Raw genomic sequence first — 16,485 nt, 5'->3', positions numbered from 1 at the left:
AACAAAGGCCTCACTTGTATTTTCTTCTTTTTTTATTTATTGTTGTTGTTGTGCTTCGATTCACTCACTTAAATTTCAAGTACAAAATAATAAATTTACTAGGAAAACATGTTTTTGGAGGTTCAGAGCATTTCGTGTGAATTCAAATGGGTCAAAGATTCATTTCTGTCCCTCGAATCCTGAGTATCACTGTTTTTGTTCCATGGCTATGTTAAATAATAAGACACTCAAGCTGAGGGACACACACACACACACACACACACACACACACACACACACACACACACACACACACACACACACACACACACACACACACACACACACTGAATTGCTACCTGAAGTAGGTCTTTGTGTCTGCAGAAGGTAACAGAGGGAAATGTACATTTGAGTGAGACAGGACAGACCCTCTTTTGTCATGTAAACAACACAGCAGTAAGGATCAGTTTCTTGTTCTTGCTCTGGATGTTCCTCTTTGTCCTTCTGCTGCTGCTGCGTCATCGTCACCGTGGATGATTTCATGCCTCTGGATCAGAGAGGAACATTTTAGATATTAAACTGAGACTGACAAATATCCCAGTTGACAAGTTTCCAAAAGAAGAACGTGTAAATGAGCTGGTTTGCTGCTCTAAGAAGTAAATACTATGTGTACTGTTTTAAATTAACTCACTAACGCTCTTACTATTCTCATGTTTATGAGTTAAGTAGCTAAACACAGCCAGAGGAGACTGGGAACAGGTGATGTTGGCAGTCCTGCTGTTGATCTTATATTTAGTAAATTCTCAAAATGTGGAGCTACAGTTAGGATTTTTGGACAAAGACACAGTTTTTGTAGTTTTGCCTCTGCACACTACCAGAGTGGATTTTACATAAATCAGGATGTGATGTGCAGACCTTCAGCTTTAATTCCTTGGGTTTTACAAAAAGATTTCATCAGCTATTTAGAAGATGTAGCCATATTCATGCACAGAGGCCTAACAATAATCGAACAAGCAGCCGACAAGGAGGTGAACCTTGTTTCTTCATTGCTTCGTTAAAAACCAAGAAGATAAAAGATCTGGAGTCGCTTCCATGTGTTGAACCTTCATTTGGTAACTATTTACTGGAACTCTTAGTGAGGTCCAAAGTTGTAAGTAAAAGTGAAGGAAGCCATCATTAGGCTGAAAAAGTCAAATAAACCGATCAGAGAGAGACAGGGGAGAAGATTCAGGAGTGCCCAAATCAAAATTCTGGTGCATTGACTGAAGGCAGAGAGAGACCCACAAACAAGCATCAACTGAAGGGGGCTGCAGTAAAAGCCTGGGAGGCAGCCTTTGGTGAGATCTCTGAGATTTCAGAGACTGCAAAGGAATTTCATCAAAGTATGAAAAATAAATCCTCAAATTTAAAATTATGTTAGTTTATTTCATTAATTTTGAGCCTCTGAAAACAGGTGACAGTTAAAGTTTGAACCTCATAGACATCTTTATTATTTCGCTTAAATTGCACTGTGGTGGTAATACAGAGGCAAAACTACAAACACTGCCTCACTGTCTCAATACTTATGGACCAAGTCCTTAATTGATCAATGAAGCAATATCTGTGCAACATCTAGATTTAAAAAAGCAAAAACAATAATGAAGTTTAAACACCGGAAACAGGAAACAGACTTATAACTTGTTTCCATCGGTGTAAAAATGAAGTAAACCCTACAAACAGTATGCATTTTTAAAGCTGCTGTATCTGTGCTAAAATAACAGATACCTTTGTCAGACTTACCTATGACTTCAGCTGTATCGTCAGCCAGTGGCTCTGAGTTTATTATGTACTTGTTGCCAAATATCTGCACCAGCTTCTCAAAAAACTTGCATTCTTGTTTCTCTCCTCTGAAAACACGACACAGAACATCAGGACTGATGAGAAGACAAAAAGCTACAATCTGATAACTCTGAGGTGTGAATATGCTCAGAAGATAAAAACACGTTTACATTATGGATGATCCCACCACCTCACGGTGCCCTGTAACCTCTCAACAATGAACTGCTGAGCTTACTTTCTGCCTTCTAGGAAGTGCCTGAAATTAGCCCTCAGCCTCTTTATCCTGGACTGACATTGTTCAGGAGTGCGCAGGTAGCCCTGGCTGGTCATGACCTGAGAGATCTGGAGGAAGATCTGTTTGTTTTTGGCGCTGCCCTTTAAGTTCTCCTGGATCTCCTCGCTCCCCCAAATGTCCAGTAGGGCCTCGGTCTCTCCGTCGCTCCAGGGCAGCTTAGTGCTGTCGGGCACCCACTGGTTACCTGAGGGGACTGTGAGAAAAGAAACATTGATTTTTGTCCTCATGCATTGCCACACTTCTCTTAGCACCCAGTCATATGGTTTCTCTAGCTCCACAAAGAAACAGTGACCTTCTCTATACTCCTTCATCAACACTTTCAAAGCACACATCACATCTGTGCAGCTCCCCCCACACACACTGTGACATACTCCATATAGTTGCACCTTTTTTTGGGCCCAGTTCGAGTATGTAGTCATCTGGCTCATCTGCAGCCGACGTGTCTGCGGCCACGTCGTCGACTTTCAGTTCTTTCCTGAAGATTTTTTCCATCTCATTGAAGAATTTAAACTCTCCCCTACATTTGTAAAACAAACTCACAGTTACAACCAGAACTCTAATTACAGTTTTTATGCTAATTACTGTAAACGACAAAGAGCATCTTTATGCTCTGTTGAGTTCTTTCTTGAAATCTTTTGAGCTCTTCGGGATGATTGTCATGACTTCACATGGACCTTCACCCGTGATCGTGTCAAATGTAAAAATTTTAAAAGCAAAACCAATACTAAAACCAATAAACATCTAAACAAGTTTAGAATAAGTGAGAATCAAAGTCTCGTCGTTACTGACTTTTCATGGAGGAAGCCATATTTAAGACGCTTAATGCGGGTGTAGCACTGCTCCGAGGTCCTTATAAATCCTCGGTCGTTCATCTTCTCTGAGATGTAGTCAAACACATGTCGGTTCTTCAGGCAGCCCTTCAGAGTGAGCTGAACGCCGTCCTCACCCCAGATCTCCAGCAGTGTGCGAGTCTCCTGATCCGACCAGGGCATCTTTCGGCTCAGGTCGACCAGGAGCCGGCTGGTCGAGGGCTGCTCATCTAAAACGAGGAAACGCCTTTATTATTGTGTTCATCTTTGGCAGTTTAGTTCATATATGCACAGTAACCCTGTGTATTACTGACTGGCTGTGTAAACCCACATAAGACAGGCTCATTGTCCATCAAAGGTTGTAAGGTGGCATCGGTACTGTCCACAGGGGCAAAAATAGACTCGTCGCCAAGCACCGGAGCAAGGAGGTTGAAGTATCGGAACGCCGTGGGCCGCCCTCCATTTCTGGAAAACATAAATCCACGGTCAGCTGGCCAACAACATTCGAGCCTGGATCATCTTAAAAAGCATAAAGCATGTATTGTTGTTTGTTTGTTTTTTACCTGCGGCTGTTGCAGTAACGCCTGTAAGTCTTCTTCAACCTTTTAATCCGGGAGTGGCACTGCTCCGCTGTCCTCAGGTAGCCTATTGCAGCCATTTTCTCAGATATCTCGGCGAATATGTGACTATTGCGGACGCATATTTTCAGGCCATGCTGCACATCATCTGCGGCCCACACCTCGATGAGAGCAACCGTCTCCTGCTCTGTCCACGTTGTGTTCAAACCATCGGCACCTGTTACAGGTAGACACACATGTAAGATATCTGACTTGTAGCTGATTTTTAATCTAATGCAGAGCGCGTGTTCTGTACCTGAATCCTGCTCCTCTTGTTCATCCCTTTCATCATACTCATCAAGAGAAACCGCTTCCTGTCCCAGTATTTGTTCCAGTTGGCTGTAGAACTTGTAATCAACTTTTCTTCCAGATCTAGCGAGAATGAAAACGGCAGTTACGGAGGCATCACTCACAGAGAGGGATACAAAAACAGGTAAACCGATGGAAAGACTGAGCTCACTTCTTCCTTTCGTAGCACTGTCGAAAGTTGTTCCTCAGAGACTTCACCTTCCAGCGGCACTGCTCCGAGGATTTCGAAAAACCGAGGTCCTGCATTCTTTCGGAAATGTCTGCGTAAACGTGGCCGTTGTGGACGAAACCCCTCAGGGCCTTCTGGAGATCTTCTTCACCCCAGATATCGACAAGTACCAGGGTCTCCTCGTCTGTCCAAGAGCTGGTTGCTGGCTTTTCAGCTGACATGTTGATTTCTGGGTCTTGTGATTGAGACACAGAAATTTAACATGAGTATAAAACATCCAAAATGGGAAAAATGGGATTAGGAATACTTTTTGAACTTATGTGTTGAATTCATTTTTACTTTCACTTCACTTTAGTCTAAAGTCATCATAATCATCCGCACATACAGTACATGGCTTAAATTATGTAGTTACTGAAAGCATTTGGGGCTCACTATTTTTTGAGGCCAATTAGCATGGGTCTAGTATTACATAGGGACCTCTGGTGATTTGTTATACACTAATTGGATTGAAGAAGTTGTTATTGATCTTACCCCTGTGTGAATCCAGCAGTTTTGTTCTGTGTAAAATAAAAACTCCGACACAAACTGAACACAAAGGTTCTGTGATGATAGTGGCTGCATGCTAATCGGTATTTAAGTGATTTTTGTGCAATTTTTTTGTTGCTTATTTCATTCTCAAGAGTTATTTAGGCGTTTATGGAGATTTCTGGGTGCATATTCAGCAGGCTTATGTTCTATGCAGTCTGGAGAAAGACAAAGGAGAAAACAGGTGGAGAACAAGGAGCCTGCAGTGCAAAAACTGAGCCTGCAGTGCATGAGGTGTTCACGCTTTCCTTTCCTTTCTCACATGCAGCATGCAGGAGGAGATACTCTGTGTCAGACAAGCTCTGGTTTCTGGAAATTTTATGTTTTGCTAAGGCGAGGGTGTCATCTGTGTGTGCAGGAGGTAGGAGACATGATTCACACTCACTTGCAGTGTATTGAAAAGGCATTCGCCTGCAAGATTCTCACATCGCATGGACTTTGCACCAGGAACTTGGCTAATTAAAGCCCATTCATAATAGATATGAATAGGTCTTAAGAAGTTCGGAGCTGTGGTGCATGAAAAAGCATTAAAACAATCTTCCATTCTGAGTTAACATTAAGGGGGTGGGTAGAAGACAGAAATTTTACCTCTTTCTGTTACCGATTCACTGTTGGAGTCTTCTGATATTTCGATGGAGTCTGTTACCATGGTAGACGACGTTGATGGCTGCTTATCCAAAATTTGTTCCAGCAGATCATAGAATTTAAAGTCGACTCTGTCAGTCCCAGATGAGCTAGTGGCAGTAAGACAGGTGCGTTAAAACAAAGTCACTCCAACGGTGCGGGACTCCAGATGTGCAGTTTTTACCTCATGTTTTCCCGACACTGGCGATAGTTCCCCTTCAGACGTTTGATCCTCGTGTGGCACTGCTCGGGGCTGCGGGAGTAGCCGTTAGCGGCAAGCTTCTCTGAAATTTCAGTGAAAATGTGACCGTTGTGTGGGTAGCGTCTAAGGCACTGCTGGACCTGAAGGAAGGTAGAATTCCGTGTAAAAGTAGTAAAGTGAAGTAATACAGAATGAAGCAGCAATAAAGTGAGATTATCAGGAAATTTATGGACATTTCCGAAAGATTTTTTGGGGAGTGCATGGATTGTGACATTGTGCTTTACCTGTGGGTCTCCCCAGATCTCCAGAAGGATGATCGTCTCTTTGTCTGACCAAGGGACTTTCCTCCTGTCCTCCTGAATTTCCACAGTAGACTCTGAAGAGGCAGAAATAAAAAAAGGAAACACATCAATACACAATCTCTTATTTCACTTTTTTTTTTTTAGATAACTACAATACCGTACAAAAGTCTTGAGCTACCTCTCATTTCTTTACATTTTGCTCAGAAGATTGGAACAGCGATTTATTGAAATGTGAAAATATAAATTGAAATACACCATAGAAGCCACGAGCTTCTTTATTCTTCATGACTTTCAGATACTGTTCATCTGATGATAGTTTTTACATTCACCACTTCTTCTTTTGTCCTTCACTTGTCCTCTTTCCTCATTTTTTAAAAAGAAAACACTGCAAACCATGCAAAGTTTTCAGCAAAAGGCTCTTTGAGAATCACCTTGTAGGTGCAAAAATACTACTTTATATCTGTCAAACTATCTTATGGCATTTTTGTCATTTTTCATAGAATCAACTAAAAAAAAAAAAAAAGGTAACAAATGATATCTTTTGCAACACACTGCTAGTAACAAAGTGCCCAAAGATATCCTCCATTTTTTATTATATTTATTCTTTTGCCAAGTTGCCTGTTATGTGTTGATACTGTACTGGTTCATCCTGCAAGAAGATGAAGATGTTGTCTTATGCTTGAATGATTCGTAGGTCTGAGTTAAGTATCTTTCATTTCTCTGAAAACAATAAGATACAAGAACTGCATTAAAAATGAGTGAAAAAGCTTCAATGCTCAAAGAAAAACTATGAAAGACCTTGAGAACTATTGCTTAAGAACACTTGGAATATAAGGAAATGATGAGTGGCTCAAGGCTTTGGCACAGCACTGTGCTTTACATCGATTCTGCTGCCATGTACTCTACTGATGGATTATGTGAAAGAAAAGGTTACATTATGTTATAGTGAGATGATTATGATCTGAAGGCAGATATCCATTCTGTATATCTCAGTCAGTTAGTTATAAACAACACAAAAGTTTATGCTGTTAAATATAATTTCTGGTTTTCAAATTGAACCACAAATAAAGAAAACAGTTACTAAATACAACAAACAGAAACAGAAATAATAATAAATATACACAAAGTCATGGAAGAAGTGTGGGTGCAAAATTTAGAAAAACAAGCATTCACTTGTAACTTTAGATATCTGTTACATGTCCACAGCACCCCCCAGAGGGCAAAATCAGAAAGTACAAAAACAAATGGTGATTTTTATAATGTGGAGCTTTGCTCATGTATCTTGTACTTCCCTACATTTAACTGCCTCGACGTAGTACTTCATCTGGCTCACGATCACAATTGTAATGTGGGAAGCAGAAAAAGAAAGTTACAAGTTTTGCTGTCATCGCTTGGCAGTACTGCACAAACAAATGAGAAATCCAGGAGGCTCCCAAACAGTGAAATCCACTACAAATGAATCTAGTTTTACTAAAACCTTACCAACACTCACTGAAGAGTAGCGATTGCTCCTGCTATGCCATGCCATAGCAGGAGCTCATTGGCTCTTTACCCAAAAGGAGCAATGAGCTCAATAGATTCCTTGTCAGCTGATGTCTCGACCAAGCAATAGCCAATCAGTGCAAACAAATTGGGAAGCAGGCTGTTTATCTAAACGGTCCTCCTGAGCAGAGAAACTGAGCTTACCCATGTCTGGATGAGTGTAGGCAGGAAAATTGCGTTCTTCGGGCTCTCCTGGTATTTCTTCCAGCTGTGGAACTGAAGGGAAGTCTTTCACTAGAATTCTTCCCAGCTCGTTGTAAAACTTGCACTGAACTTGCTCCTGTCCTTTCAGGCTACAGTGCAGGGACAACAAAAGAGCAGAGATATTAGGTTTACAAATCGAAAACTTTTCTTTTACTCTTTCCACTCCGAGCACACATACTTGTTTTGGTAGCACTGCCTGAAGTTCGATTTCAGCCTTTTTAACCTCGTCTGGCACTGCTCTGGCGTCCGGGAGAAACCCTGTGTGGCCATTTTGTTGGATATGATGGAAAAAATGTGCCCGGTTCTGTGCATTCCCCTCAGCTCCTGCTGCATCTTATCTTCACCCCATGTGTTGATCAGGGCCAAGGTCTCCAAGTCTGTCCAGGGAACGCTTCTCGTTCCTAAAGTAACAAATCACAGAATTTTGTCAGAAGTATTAATTCCATTTTGAGCAAAACAATACTGTGTCCAAAAAAATGGACACATCTCTACGTATGATGTGGACAAAAAGTACTGGACCACCTCCACATTGCACCTGCAGGGGCTAACCATTTATGGAAACCCAAGCCATGAAGCTCCCATACACAGTTCCTGTGCTGATGTTAATGGACTATGCAGACATTAAGTTAGCAGAGTATGGGCGACTATTACGGACTAAGCACTCAACAACCCCACTCTGTTACCTCACATGCTCTGCCACTTTATGGTTGATTTGCTACTGTTAATAAATGCTTTCACTTTGAAATAATACCACTAATAGCTGAGTGTGGAATATCTAGGAGGGAAGAAATTTCAACAAAGGCAACAGAGGCATCCTATTACACCATCACGCTTGAATTACGTAATATTAACCGACTCTGGTTATTTATGGAAACCCAAGCCGTCCCTTCCTTACTCCCCATGCTGCTGCCATCCTTGTCCATAGTCTTATTGCGTCCCGTATCGATTACTTCCTAATTTGGTCTCCCCAAAAGGTCCCTTCATAAACTCCAACTTCTTCAAAATTCTGCAGCTCGGTTCATAACTCGCACTCTGTCAAGAGCTCATATTACCCCAGTTCTTCAGCAGCTTCACTGGTTACCCATAGACGCCAGGATAAATCTTACTTGTGTATCCATAAATCTCCTCCTTCCTATTTCCGTGACCTGCTTCAGATCACCACTGTTTCCCACCCTCTCAGATCCTCATCTGCTATTCATCTTACTGTCCCGTCTGCACTTCTTATCAACAAAGCTTTTATTTGTCACATGCAAGTTGCCCTGCAGCGAAACCCCCCCCCGCCGACCTTACATACAAAACACAGACATCACATGGGGAGACAGGTCGGAGACCGGTAGTATTACGGAAAAACACTGAAATGTACAACACAATGAGCAAGTCACAAAGAGCACACAAATGTCCACATCACAACATCACGAAGCACGTGACAAGCAGCAGGGGTGAGAAGTAAGCCGATGCAGACACAGCCATCCTGCCCTGCCGCTATTTTTCCAGCGCTGGGCCCAGACCCGCCGTCCGACTCGACCTTGGAGATAAGCGTACGAGGGCGTTTGGAATGAAGAGTCTAAACACAGTTTGTTATCAGGGGAGAAACTGTTTGTTACATTCAGCTCCAGCCTTGAGACCACAGCTGGCGCCGATATGGTAGCCGCATGAAATAATGGTGGAGTTCTTGCTTTAGTGCGAACCACTGCATGACAATTTTACAGTCGGTCTAATGTCCATTACCGGTTCCTCACCATTCCCGTTGGAGAGCCGTGAGCCTCTCCGCGATGTTGTCGGAGTTCTCACAGCACCCGCAAGCTTCTCCAAGTTAAACTTAAGTACAAGCTCCAACATCGTTGCAATCAACATAGCGGGCAGCCTTGTGGGGATTTGAACAGCTGTTTCCGCTTTCTTTATTCTTCGATAAGCCAGGGCCAAGCCAGGGCCGATCAGCAAGAAACCTGTTGTCATGGTTCCAAAAAGGTAGATATCTTCAATGGGCTCTCCTGAATCCAGGCTTCTCGTCGAGAAGAGGTTGTCAATTGCATTCAGGGACCAGTTGATCAAATCCATAATTCCTCTTTTAGGTTTTAGAGAACAGACTGTGAGACTCTTCCAGGGTAGAGGGAGAGAAGCAGACAAGACTAGACAGAGACATGAGAAAGCCAAGCAGGAAAGATAAGGGAAGGGAGAGGGAGAAAGTGTGACCGCCTTCGTCAAGAGCCAGAGAAGTGAACTCATTTTATGTATTTTATGACTATTGCTCCATTTATTAATTTTGTTCTTTTGTAAGGTGACCTTGGGTTTCTTGAAGGCGCCCTTGAGTAAAATGTATTATTATTATTATTATTATTGAATTCTTTGAGCTCTTTAGATCAACCCACTCTTTCACAAATGTTTGCAATGGCAGCCTGCACGGCTTTGTGCATGATTTTATACGACTGTAGCAATGAGACTTAAAACATCTGGATTCAAAGACTGGACGGACAAACAGCATTACGAGTCAGAGGTAAAATAGTAAATTTAGTTTTAAATAGTATATTTAAGACTCTTTCAGAGTATGGTGGAATTAAAAAATAATAAAATAAAGTTTTCCTGAGATTTTTTTTTACATTTAACTGTATCTGTTTACTTCCTTTTTATCTGCACTGGCAAAACTTCTGTAATCCTTAGCATCCTTACAGATGCAAAATTGTATGAAGCCTTAAAAGACAGAAAAGCTTTTAATGTCACTAACAATTGTGCTGCAAGAGTACAAATATGTGACCTCCTACCAATTTCCAGGTGGCCCGTTTGTCCGACAAACTGCAAGTCATCATCACCGTCTCGGGACTCGTCTTCATCGATAATTTCCTCAACGTCGTAGGTGATCTCAGGAACGGCCAAGGAAGCCGACGAGCCGAGGACCTGATCCAGCTGTGTGTAAAATTTATGCTCCAGCCTGGAGTTCCCTCCGGCGACAGATCAGGGAGAAAACAACAGGATCAGTGAACATATCTGACAAACGTCAGCGAGAGCTTCAAAATCTGTGTCGTTAAATGCCCACTTGTTCTGACGGAAGCACTTCTTCAGTCGTTTGATCCTCGTCTGGCACTGCTCCACTGTCCTCATGTAGCCCCTCTCTGCCATCTTTTGTGCAATTTGGGTGAATATGTGGCGGTTTTTCAAGCAGCCCTTCAGAGCTCGCTGCACGGAGTCCTTCCCCCAGATGTCGAGAAGATGGAGCGTCTCCTCATCCGACCAGGGAACTTTTGTGTCTGTTACAACTGGAAAAGAGCCCTCCTGAGAGTCTGAAATGAAACACGAAGACTCAGTTAAAGCAATGCTTAGAAATACAAAACCAAATATTAGATTGAGACCATGTATAAACTGCACACACCTGTATAATCTCCCCATATGGAGATGAGAGGAGATTCACCTGAATTCTCATCATCCACTGATGACTCCCTGCAAAGGTTAAAAAACTACGATTGGAGTTGCTCGCTTACAAACCGTTTTCTCATCAAATGTAATTATTTATTTAACGCTGTCCTAACTGAAATACAGGAGTGTGTAAAAAAATGAATTGCACTCTATCATTCAACCACCATTACCAACAACACTGTGTGACTTTATCAATGTTTCACATTACTGTGGAGGAATTTTGGCCCATTTTTTTATAGCTTTGCTGCAGTTCATTCATTTATGCACAGCTTTCTGTGAAAAGAAATGAAACAAAAAACATGCCTAAAACATCACCTCGCCACCACCGTGCTTGACAACTCGAACGAGGGAAGATTAGTAAGTGTCCTGAACGTTTTCCACTAATAAATAATCTTCCTCATTTTAAATCGATGGCTTCAAATTGTTTGGAAATTGCATTATTACCCTTTGCAGATTGACAGCTAGCTGCTATTCTTCTCTAAGATCACTGCTGATGATCACTTATTTAAGTGCATTTGATGAGCAGCAACTGGATGCTACTGACCCAAGCAAGTGGTAAAGGTGTACAGTGCTCCCTCGCTATAACGCGGTTCACCTTTCACGGCCTCGCTGTTGCGTGGATTTTTTCTGTGCAATTTTTTTTTTACGGCACATTGTGTTCCGCGTCCTGATCGGCTGTAGACCACTGTCTCCTAGAGGCACTGTCTCCTGTACAGTACAGAATGTGTTCAGGTTGTCAAATGTACATAAATCTTCGATCGCTAGCAGTGTGACTCTGAAGTGCTGTGCTGTTTGTTTGTAAGTTTTCTCCCCAACAAGCACAACAATGTCGACGAAACGTTTTGCACCGTCAAAGGCACCTGCGGTAGCACCCAAAACGCAGAGGAAGATGCTAACCATCGCACAAAAAGTTGGACTTCTGGACATGCTAAAGGAAGGTAGAAGTTTTCGGACCATAAGGCACACCAAATTATAAGGAGCATTAAGCGAAACAAAACAGTCAGATAAACTTTACTCAACTCATTCTTCTTGCTTCCTCTACTTCCGTAACATTGATCCATTAATGTTGAATTCTCTGGCAGCTGCTCTATTCCCATGTTCTGGCCCTGAAAACAGGGATCTTTGGTTTCATTTTATAATACTGAACTTATTTTTCCACGAAGGTTTGAACTTTGAGAGTGTTTAAACAAGAGAGAAAGAGAGAAAATGTTCATGCCTGTCTGAGAAAAGCGTATAAAGTGTGCAGTGAGGGGCTTTACAGCTTTAAAAGATCTATAATAATTGGAAAAAACAAAGTTGGCCCCTTCATGGACTTCACCTAACGCTGGTTATTTTTAGAACGCAACTACCGCGATAAACAAGGGATCACTGTACTTTTTTTACACACTGCTTAGGTATTCTTCTAGTTTGACTCTTTTTTTTTGTTAAATAAATAATGACTGTGAAATATGTCACGCCTTGTTGTTCATCTGAGGTTGCATTTCCATAATTTTAAGTCCTTTTAAGACCAGATGATTTTTATAAACAAACCTCGTGAATGAGAGAACCTGTACTTTCTATTTCGCATGACTCTATATTAGCATTCACGCTCTCTGCAGTGTAGACATCTGCTGAAAATTTAATAGGAAATCATTTACGTCCTGGGGAGAGATTTCAGTCTGAGCCAAACATTAAAGGCGGACCAGCAGACCTACATCCTAGCGTGACTTTGATCAAACAGATAAAGTTATGGACAGACGCAAACATGTGATGTCGACCGTTTGTTAGCAACAAATGAATAAAACATATATTAACATATGGAAACCTTACAAGAAAGCTGAAGCCTCCTGCTGCTTTGTGGGAATGTCCACACCTCCGCTCAGCTTCCTCTTCCTGAGAATGCGAGCTGCCCTCAAGCTTTGGTTGTTCTCACTGGCTTCTGAATCCGTGTCTGCAGTCTCGTTGGATGTAGTGAGGTCTATGGTTTCGTCGCATGGCAGTGTGCTAATTATGTTTTGTACTTTCCTCTCCTGAGAAATGTTTCCAGCTCTAGCCTGCAGCTGCCAACTGCCAGAGTCCCTCGTCTCCCTCGGTCCTTGCCTGATCGGCTCAGAGCTCCTCCTTGACTTCTCCGTGCTGCTTGCGTTGACGGGAGCGCTGAGAAGTCCTTTGTGGTCGGAGTCTTTGAGAGCAGGTGAGCAGGAGGCTGTTTCCATGACAGTTTTGGTCCCAGGAGGCAGTGACAGGGAGGTGAGGATGCAGTCATCCATGGGTAATAATCTGGGATCTACAATTGAGCGATTAGAGTGTTATTAAAGCTCTGGTTCAACTTAAACACAAATAAAACAGCTGTCAGACATGTCCAAACTCCAACTGAAATAAACATAAACAGGCTGTTTAGGCATTTCTTTGTGATCTCTTTTTGCTCTACTTTTCTCTCCTGGCTTTCCCTCCCCAACAGCTGATGGCGACAGATGGCTGTCCTCTCAGGGCCTGGTTCTGCCGGAGGTTTCTTCCTGTTGAAGAGACGTTTTTTCTCTCCATTGTTGTCAAATGCTTGCTCACAAAGGGACTGGATGTCTGTCTATAATAGTGTAAAGCCTTTACCGCAGACTCTAAAGCGCCTTGAGAATAACTACGTCTTGCATAAATAAAACTGAATGACACAAACTCCAGTGAGCTTTTTTTTTTTTTTATGACAAGGCTTTGGGATTCATAATTTAGGAAGTATGGGGACACACAACAAGAGTTCAAAGTAAGCATGAATATTTTACCTGCAAATAACATTTTCAATTTATGAATCTCAGAACGCCCTCGCGCCACATTTCCAGTGCCGCTGAGCTACGAGCCTTTCTCTCGACACATTTCAGGACACGGCGAAGTGCAATTATCTCCCACCAGTGCGTGCCCCCAGTACCTTTCTCTTTAAAATGGCCGAGGTTTCTGTGGTGTTCAAGTACAGCCTTCATGTCCTCCGGGGGGAAAAGGGTTTGCAAACAGTCGTCTAGGAATGACGGAGTGTCTCTGAGCAAGGCGGCCAACTGAAAGAAAAATCAAGGTATTATTTTTAGTAATTCTGCAATTATTTATTATATTAGTTAAATTAATTGTTTATACAGCCAAAATGATCTATATCATAGAATTAAATAAAGAATTTAAATTCATTTGAAGAGACTTAATGCTAGAATATGTGATCCATGTAATTAAATATAGTTGATGTGAACACGTGTATTTCTAATACTCTGGACTGCTTCTAATTTAGCTTTGCTCTAGTGTTTCTCTCTAGTGGCTTAGTACTAAAAAGGGAATGAGCCTTTTGGGAGGCCCTGGTGAGCGTGCACCCTGTTAACCCTCCTTTCTCCACAGCGGTACAGACAGCTGAGCCCCAGCTGAGTCTTTGTGCTCCAGTCAGCCTTTGATGGCTGTTCAGTTTGGAAACGTGCCAGTGGAGACAGATAAGGTGCACTGTGTTAATATGATGCACAACTACAACAGGTTTAAAAAAAAAGAAAAAAGAAATAATCAAAACTAATCAACAATAAATTCACATGTTCACGTGTTGCTGTCTCCACAGTAGCGCTAAATGTCTCTTAATGTAATTCCAATCTGGACATGTTAACATTTATACAGTTAAGCGGGACAGACAAAACAGAGCTGAAGTGTCATGTAACAATCATTATCAGGCAACAGGCTAGTGATGCCTGGCACGGATGAGCACAAAGATACACAGCACCTGTGTGAAGTCTGGGACGGGCAGCAGCTCCTCCAGTCTGGATATGAACTCCCACACCAGCATCTCTAGTGCTGCGTCGTACTTTGAGCCAAAATATACCGGGAAGATTTCCTGCAAGTGAGAAAGAAAGGCACAGAATGCTTAAGAGCCTAAGTCACCAATAGACGGACCACAGAGAAAAGTGGATGGATAGACTACACATTTTCATTATTTTTTAATTGAAACTTCTCAAAAACTTTTTTTTGGTGTAATTTTTCAATGCAAACTCAATTGATTGATAATACTTTATTCATCCCGAGGGAAATTGGGTTAAGGCTGCCAGCCGTGCCAGCTCCATCTTACCCTTCCGACCATACATACATTACACAAACATCACATGGGGTAGACAGGCCAGAGAGATATAACAATGGAAAATGCACAACACGAGCAAAGACAAGGAGGAAAAAATAACTCCCCCCAGACTGAGCTCCAACGGGGAGATCAGTTTAAGAACAGAAAAAAACATCTCAGCGCATGAATCAGCACATCTCACAACATAGAAGACATAAGCTTCGAAGGCGTTTGGAGGGGGGGGTGAGTGCAGGGTCCCTTCACCCAGTTAGGCAAAAGTCAACAGTCCTCGGTCGACGCGAGTGGCCTTGAATGAGGAGGGAGAAAGTCACAACACGGTCTTGTTATCTAAGGGAGAATTGTTATTCCTGTCAGTTTTTGCCTTGAGCATCCAGCTGGTGCCAGGGGGCCGCATGAGATGAAGATGGTAGCTGTTTTGGTTAGTGCAAACAAACTGCTTCCAATTTTACAGTTGTCTAACGTCCGTCACTGGTCACAGGTTTTCGTTGGAGAGCTGCGAGCCTCTCCACGATGTTATCCATCCATACCGAGATGTTATCCAGTTTGCTCATAGAGCATGAGCGTTTACGACAGCCGTGAGCCTCTCCGAGATGTTGTCAGATGTTGTCGGTCGGTCTCAGTACTCACAGCACCCGCAAGCGTCTCCAAGATGTCATCCGTGTTGCATCTGAGCCCATTCTGAGAAGCCACAGCTCGCTCCATCGTTCCAATCAACATAGCGGGCAGCCTTGTGGGGATTTGAACAGCCGTTTCAGCTTTCTTTATTCTTTGATAAGCCAGGGCCAAGCCAGGGCCAAGCCAGCGCCGATCAGCAAGAACCCTGTTATCATGGTTCCGGAAAGGTGTCTTCAATGTCTTGTCACGGGCTCTCCCGAACTCAGGCTTCTCGTCGAGAGGAGGGTGTCAATTGCATTTAGGGACCAGTTGATCAAATCCATAATTCTTCTTTAGGTTTTTAGAGAACAAGTCTGGGAGTCTGGGAGACTCTCTTAGGGTTAGAGAATAAGCGAGACTATACAAAAGACATGAGAAGCCAAGCAGGAAAGATAAGGGAGAAAGTGTGACCGCCTCCGTCCAGAGCCAAGAAGCTCTTGCCACCAAATTGTAAACTATATACAGATACTGTTACAAATATTAGGTTACTTCAAAATATATTGCATTTAGTTATAATGAACTTTGTTTGAGAAACTTTTCTCTAACTGGACTTCCTTAAATTTTAACTGAATGCCCTTGGTTAAGAGGGTTAAGAGAGGTACAGCTATAAAGGGGTGCTGTCAGGAAACATTAGGGCTGTTCGATATAACGATATATATCGGATGACGATATAAAAACGTCTATGTTTCATTTTAGCTATCGTTTGTTTCGTGGTGTCGCAAAATAAACTGTTTACGGCAGTATTTTTTCATCGTTTTGATGGTCACTGTAGTGGCTATATTAATTTCTTAAAGTTTTCTCTTTCTCTTATATTTTATATAACCACACTACAGACCGACAAGCGCATGTTTTTATGCGTTGTGGTTAGCAACAATGACGGTAACAGCATCGCGTGTCCGCTTGTT

The 16,485-nt window shown here is 42.4% G+C and overlaps 1 protein-coding gene across 1 annotated transcript in view; it reads right to left on the bottom strand.

Annotated features, from left to right (window-relative positions):
• Nucleotides 1-282: 282 nt before the first annotated feature.
• LOC102215213 (uncharacterized) overlaps nt 283-16,485 on the bottom strand; it is a 21,614-nt gene continuing 5,411 nt past the window's right edge. Inside the window, exons 5-24 of the mRNA XM_005725288.2 lie at nt 14,576-14,686; nt 13,760-13,883; nt 12,673-13,129; nt 10,820-10,887; nt 10,487-10,730; nt 10,215-10,381; nt 7,634-7,856; nt 7,396-7,544; nt 5,692-5,783; nt 5,390-5,547; nt 5,170-5,315; nt 3,979-4,231; nt 3,775-3,890; nt 3,465-3,696; nt 3,233-3,366; nt 2,882-3,131; nt 2,479-2,609; nt 2,033-2,285; nt 1,759-1,865; nt 283-526 (exon numbers count right to left, since the gene is read on the bottom strand). Coding sequence (XP_005725345.1) covers nt 519-526; nt 1,759-1,865; nt 2,033-2,285; nt 2,479-2,609; nt 2,882-3,131; nt 3,233-3,366; nt 3,465-3,696; nt 3,775-3,890; nt 3,979-4,231; nt 5,170-5,315; nt 5,390-5,547; nt 5,692-5,783; nt 7,396-7,544; nt 7,634-7,856; nt 10,215-10,381; nt 10,487-10,730; nt 10,820-10,887; nt 12,673-13,129; nt 13,760-13,883; nt 14,576-14,686 — 3,423 coding nt within the window. The 3' untranslated portion in view covers nt 283-518. The remainder of the gene's footprint in view (nt 527-1,758; nt 1,866-2,032; nt 2,286-2,478; nt 2,610-2,881; nt 3,132-3,232; nt 3,367-3,464; nt 3,697-3,774; nt 3,891-3,978; nt 4,232-5,169; nt 5,316-5,389; nt 5,548-5,691; nt 5,784-7,395; nt 7,545-7,633; nt 7,857-10,214; nt 10,382-10,486; nt 10,731-10,819; nt 10,888-12,672; nt 13,130-13,759; nt 13,884-14,575; nt 14,687-16,485) is intronic.

This window comes from Pundamilia nyererei, unplaced genomic scaffold (assembly GCF_000239375.1).
Source record: "Pundamilia nyererei isolate P.nyererei 1_Seehausen unplaced genomic scaffold, PunNye1.0 scaffold00014, whole genome shotgun sequence".
Lineage (NCBI taxonomy): Eukaryota > Metazoa > Chordata > Actinopteri > Cichliformes > Cichlidae > Pundamilia > Pundamilia nyererei.
The sequence above is the reverse complement of the archived record's forward strand: the minus strand, read 5'-3'. Positions and strand labels throughout refer to the sequence as shown.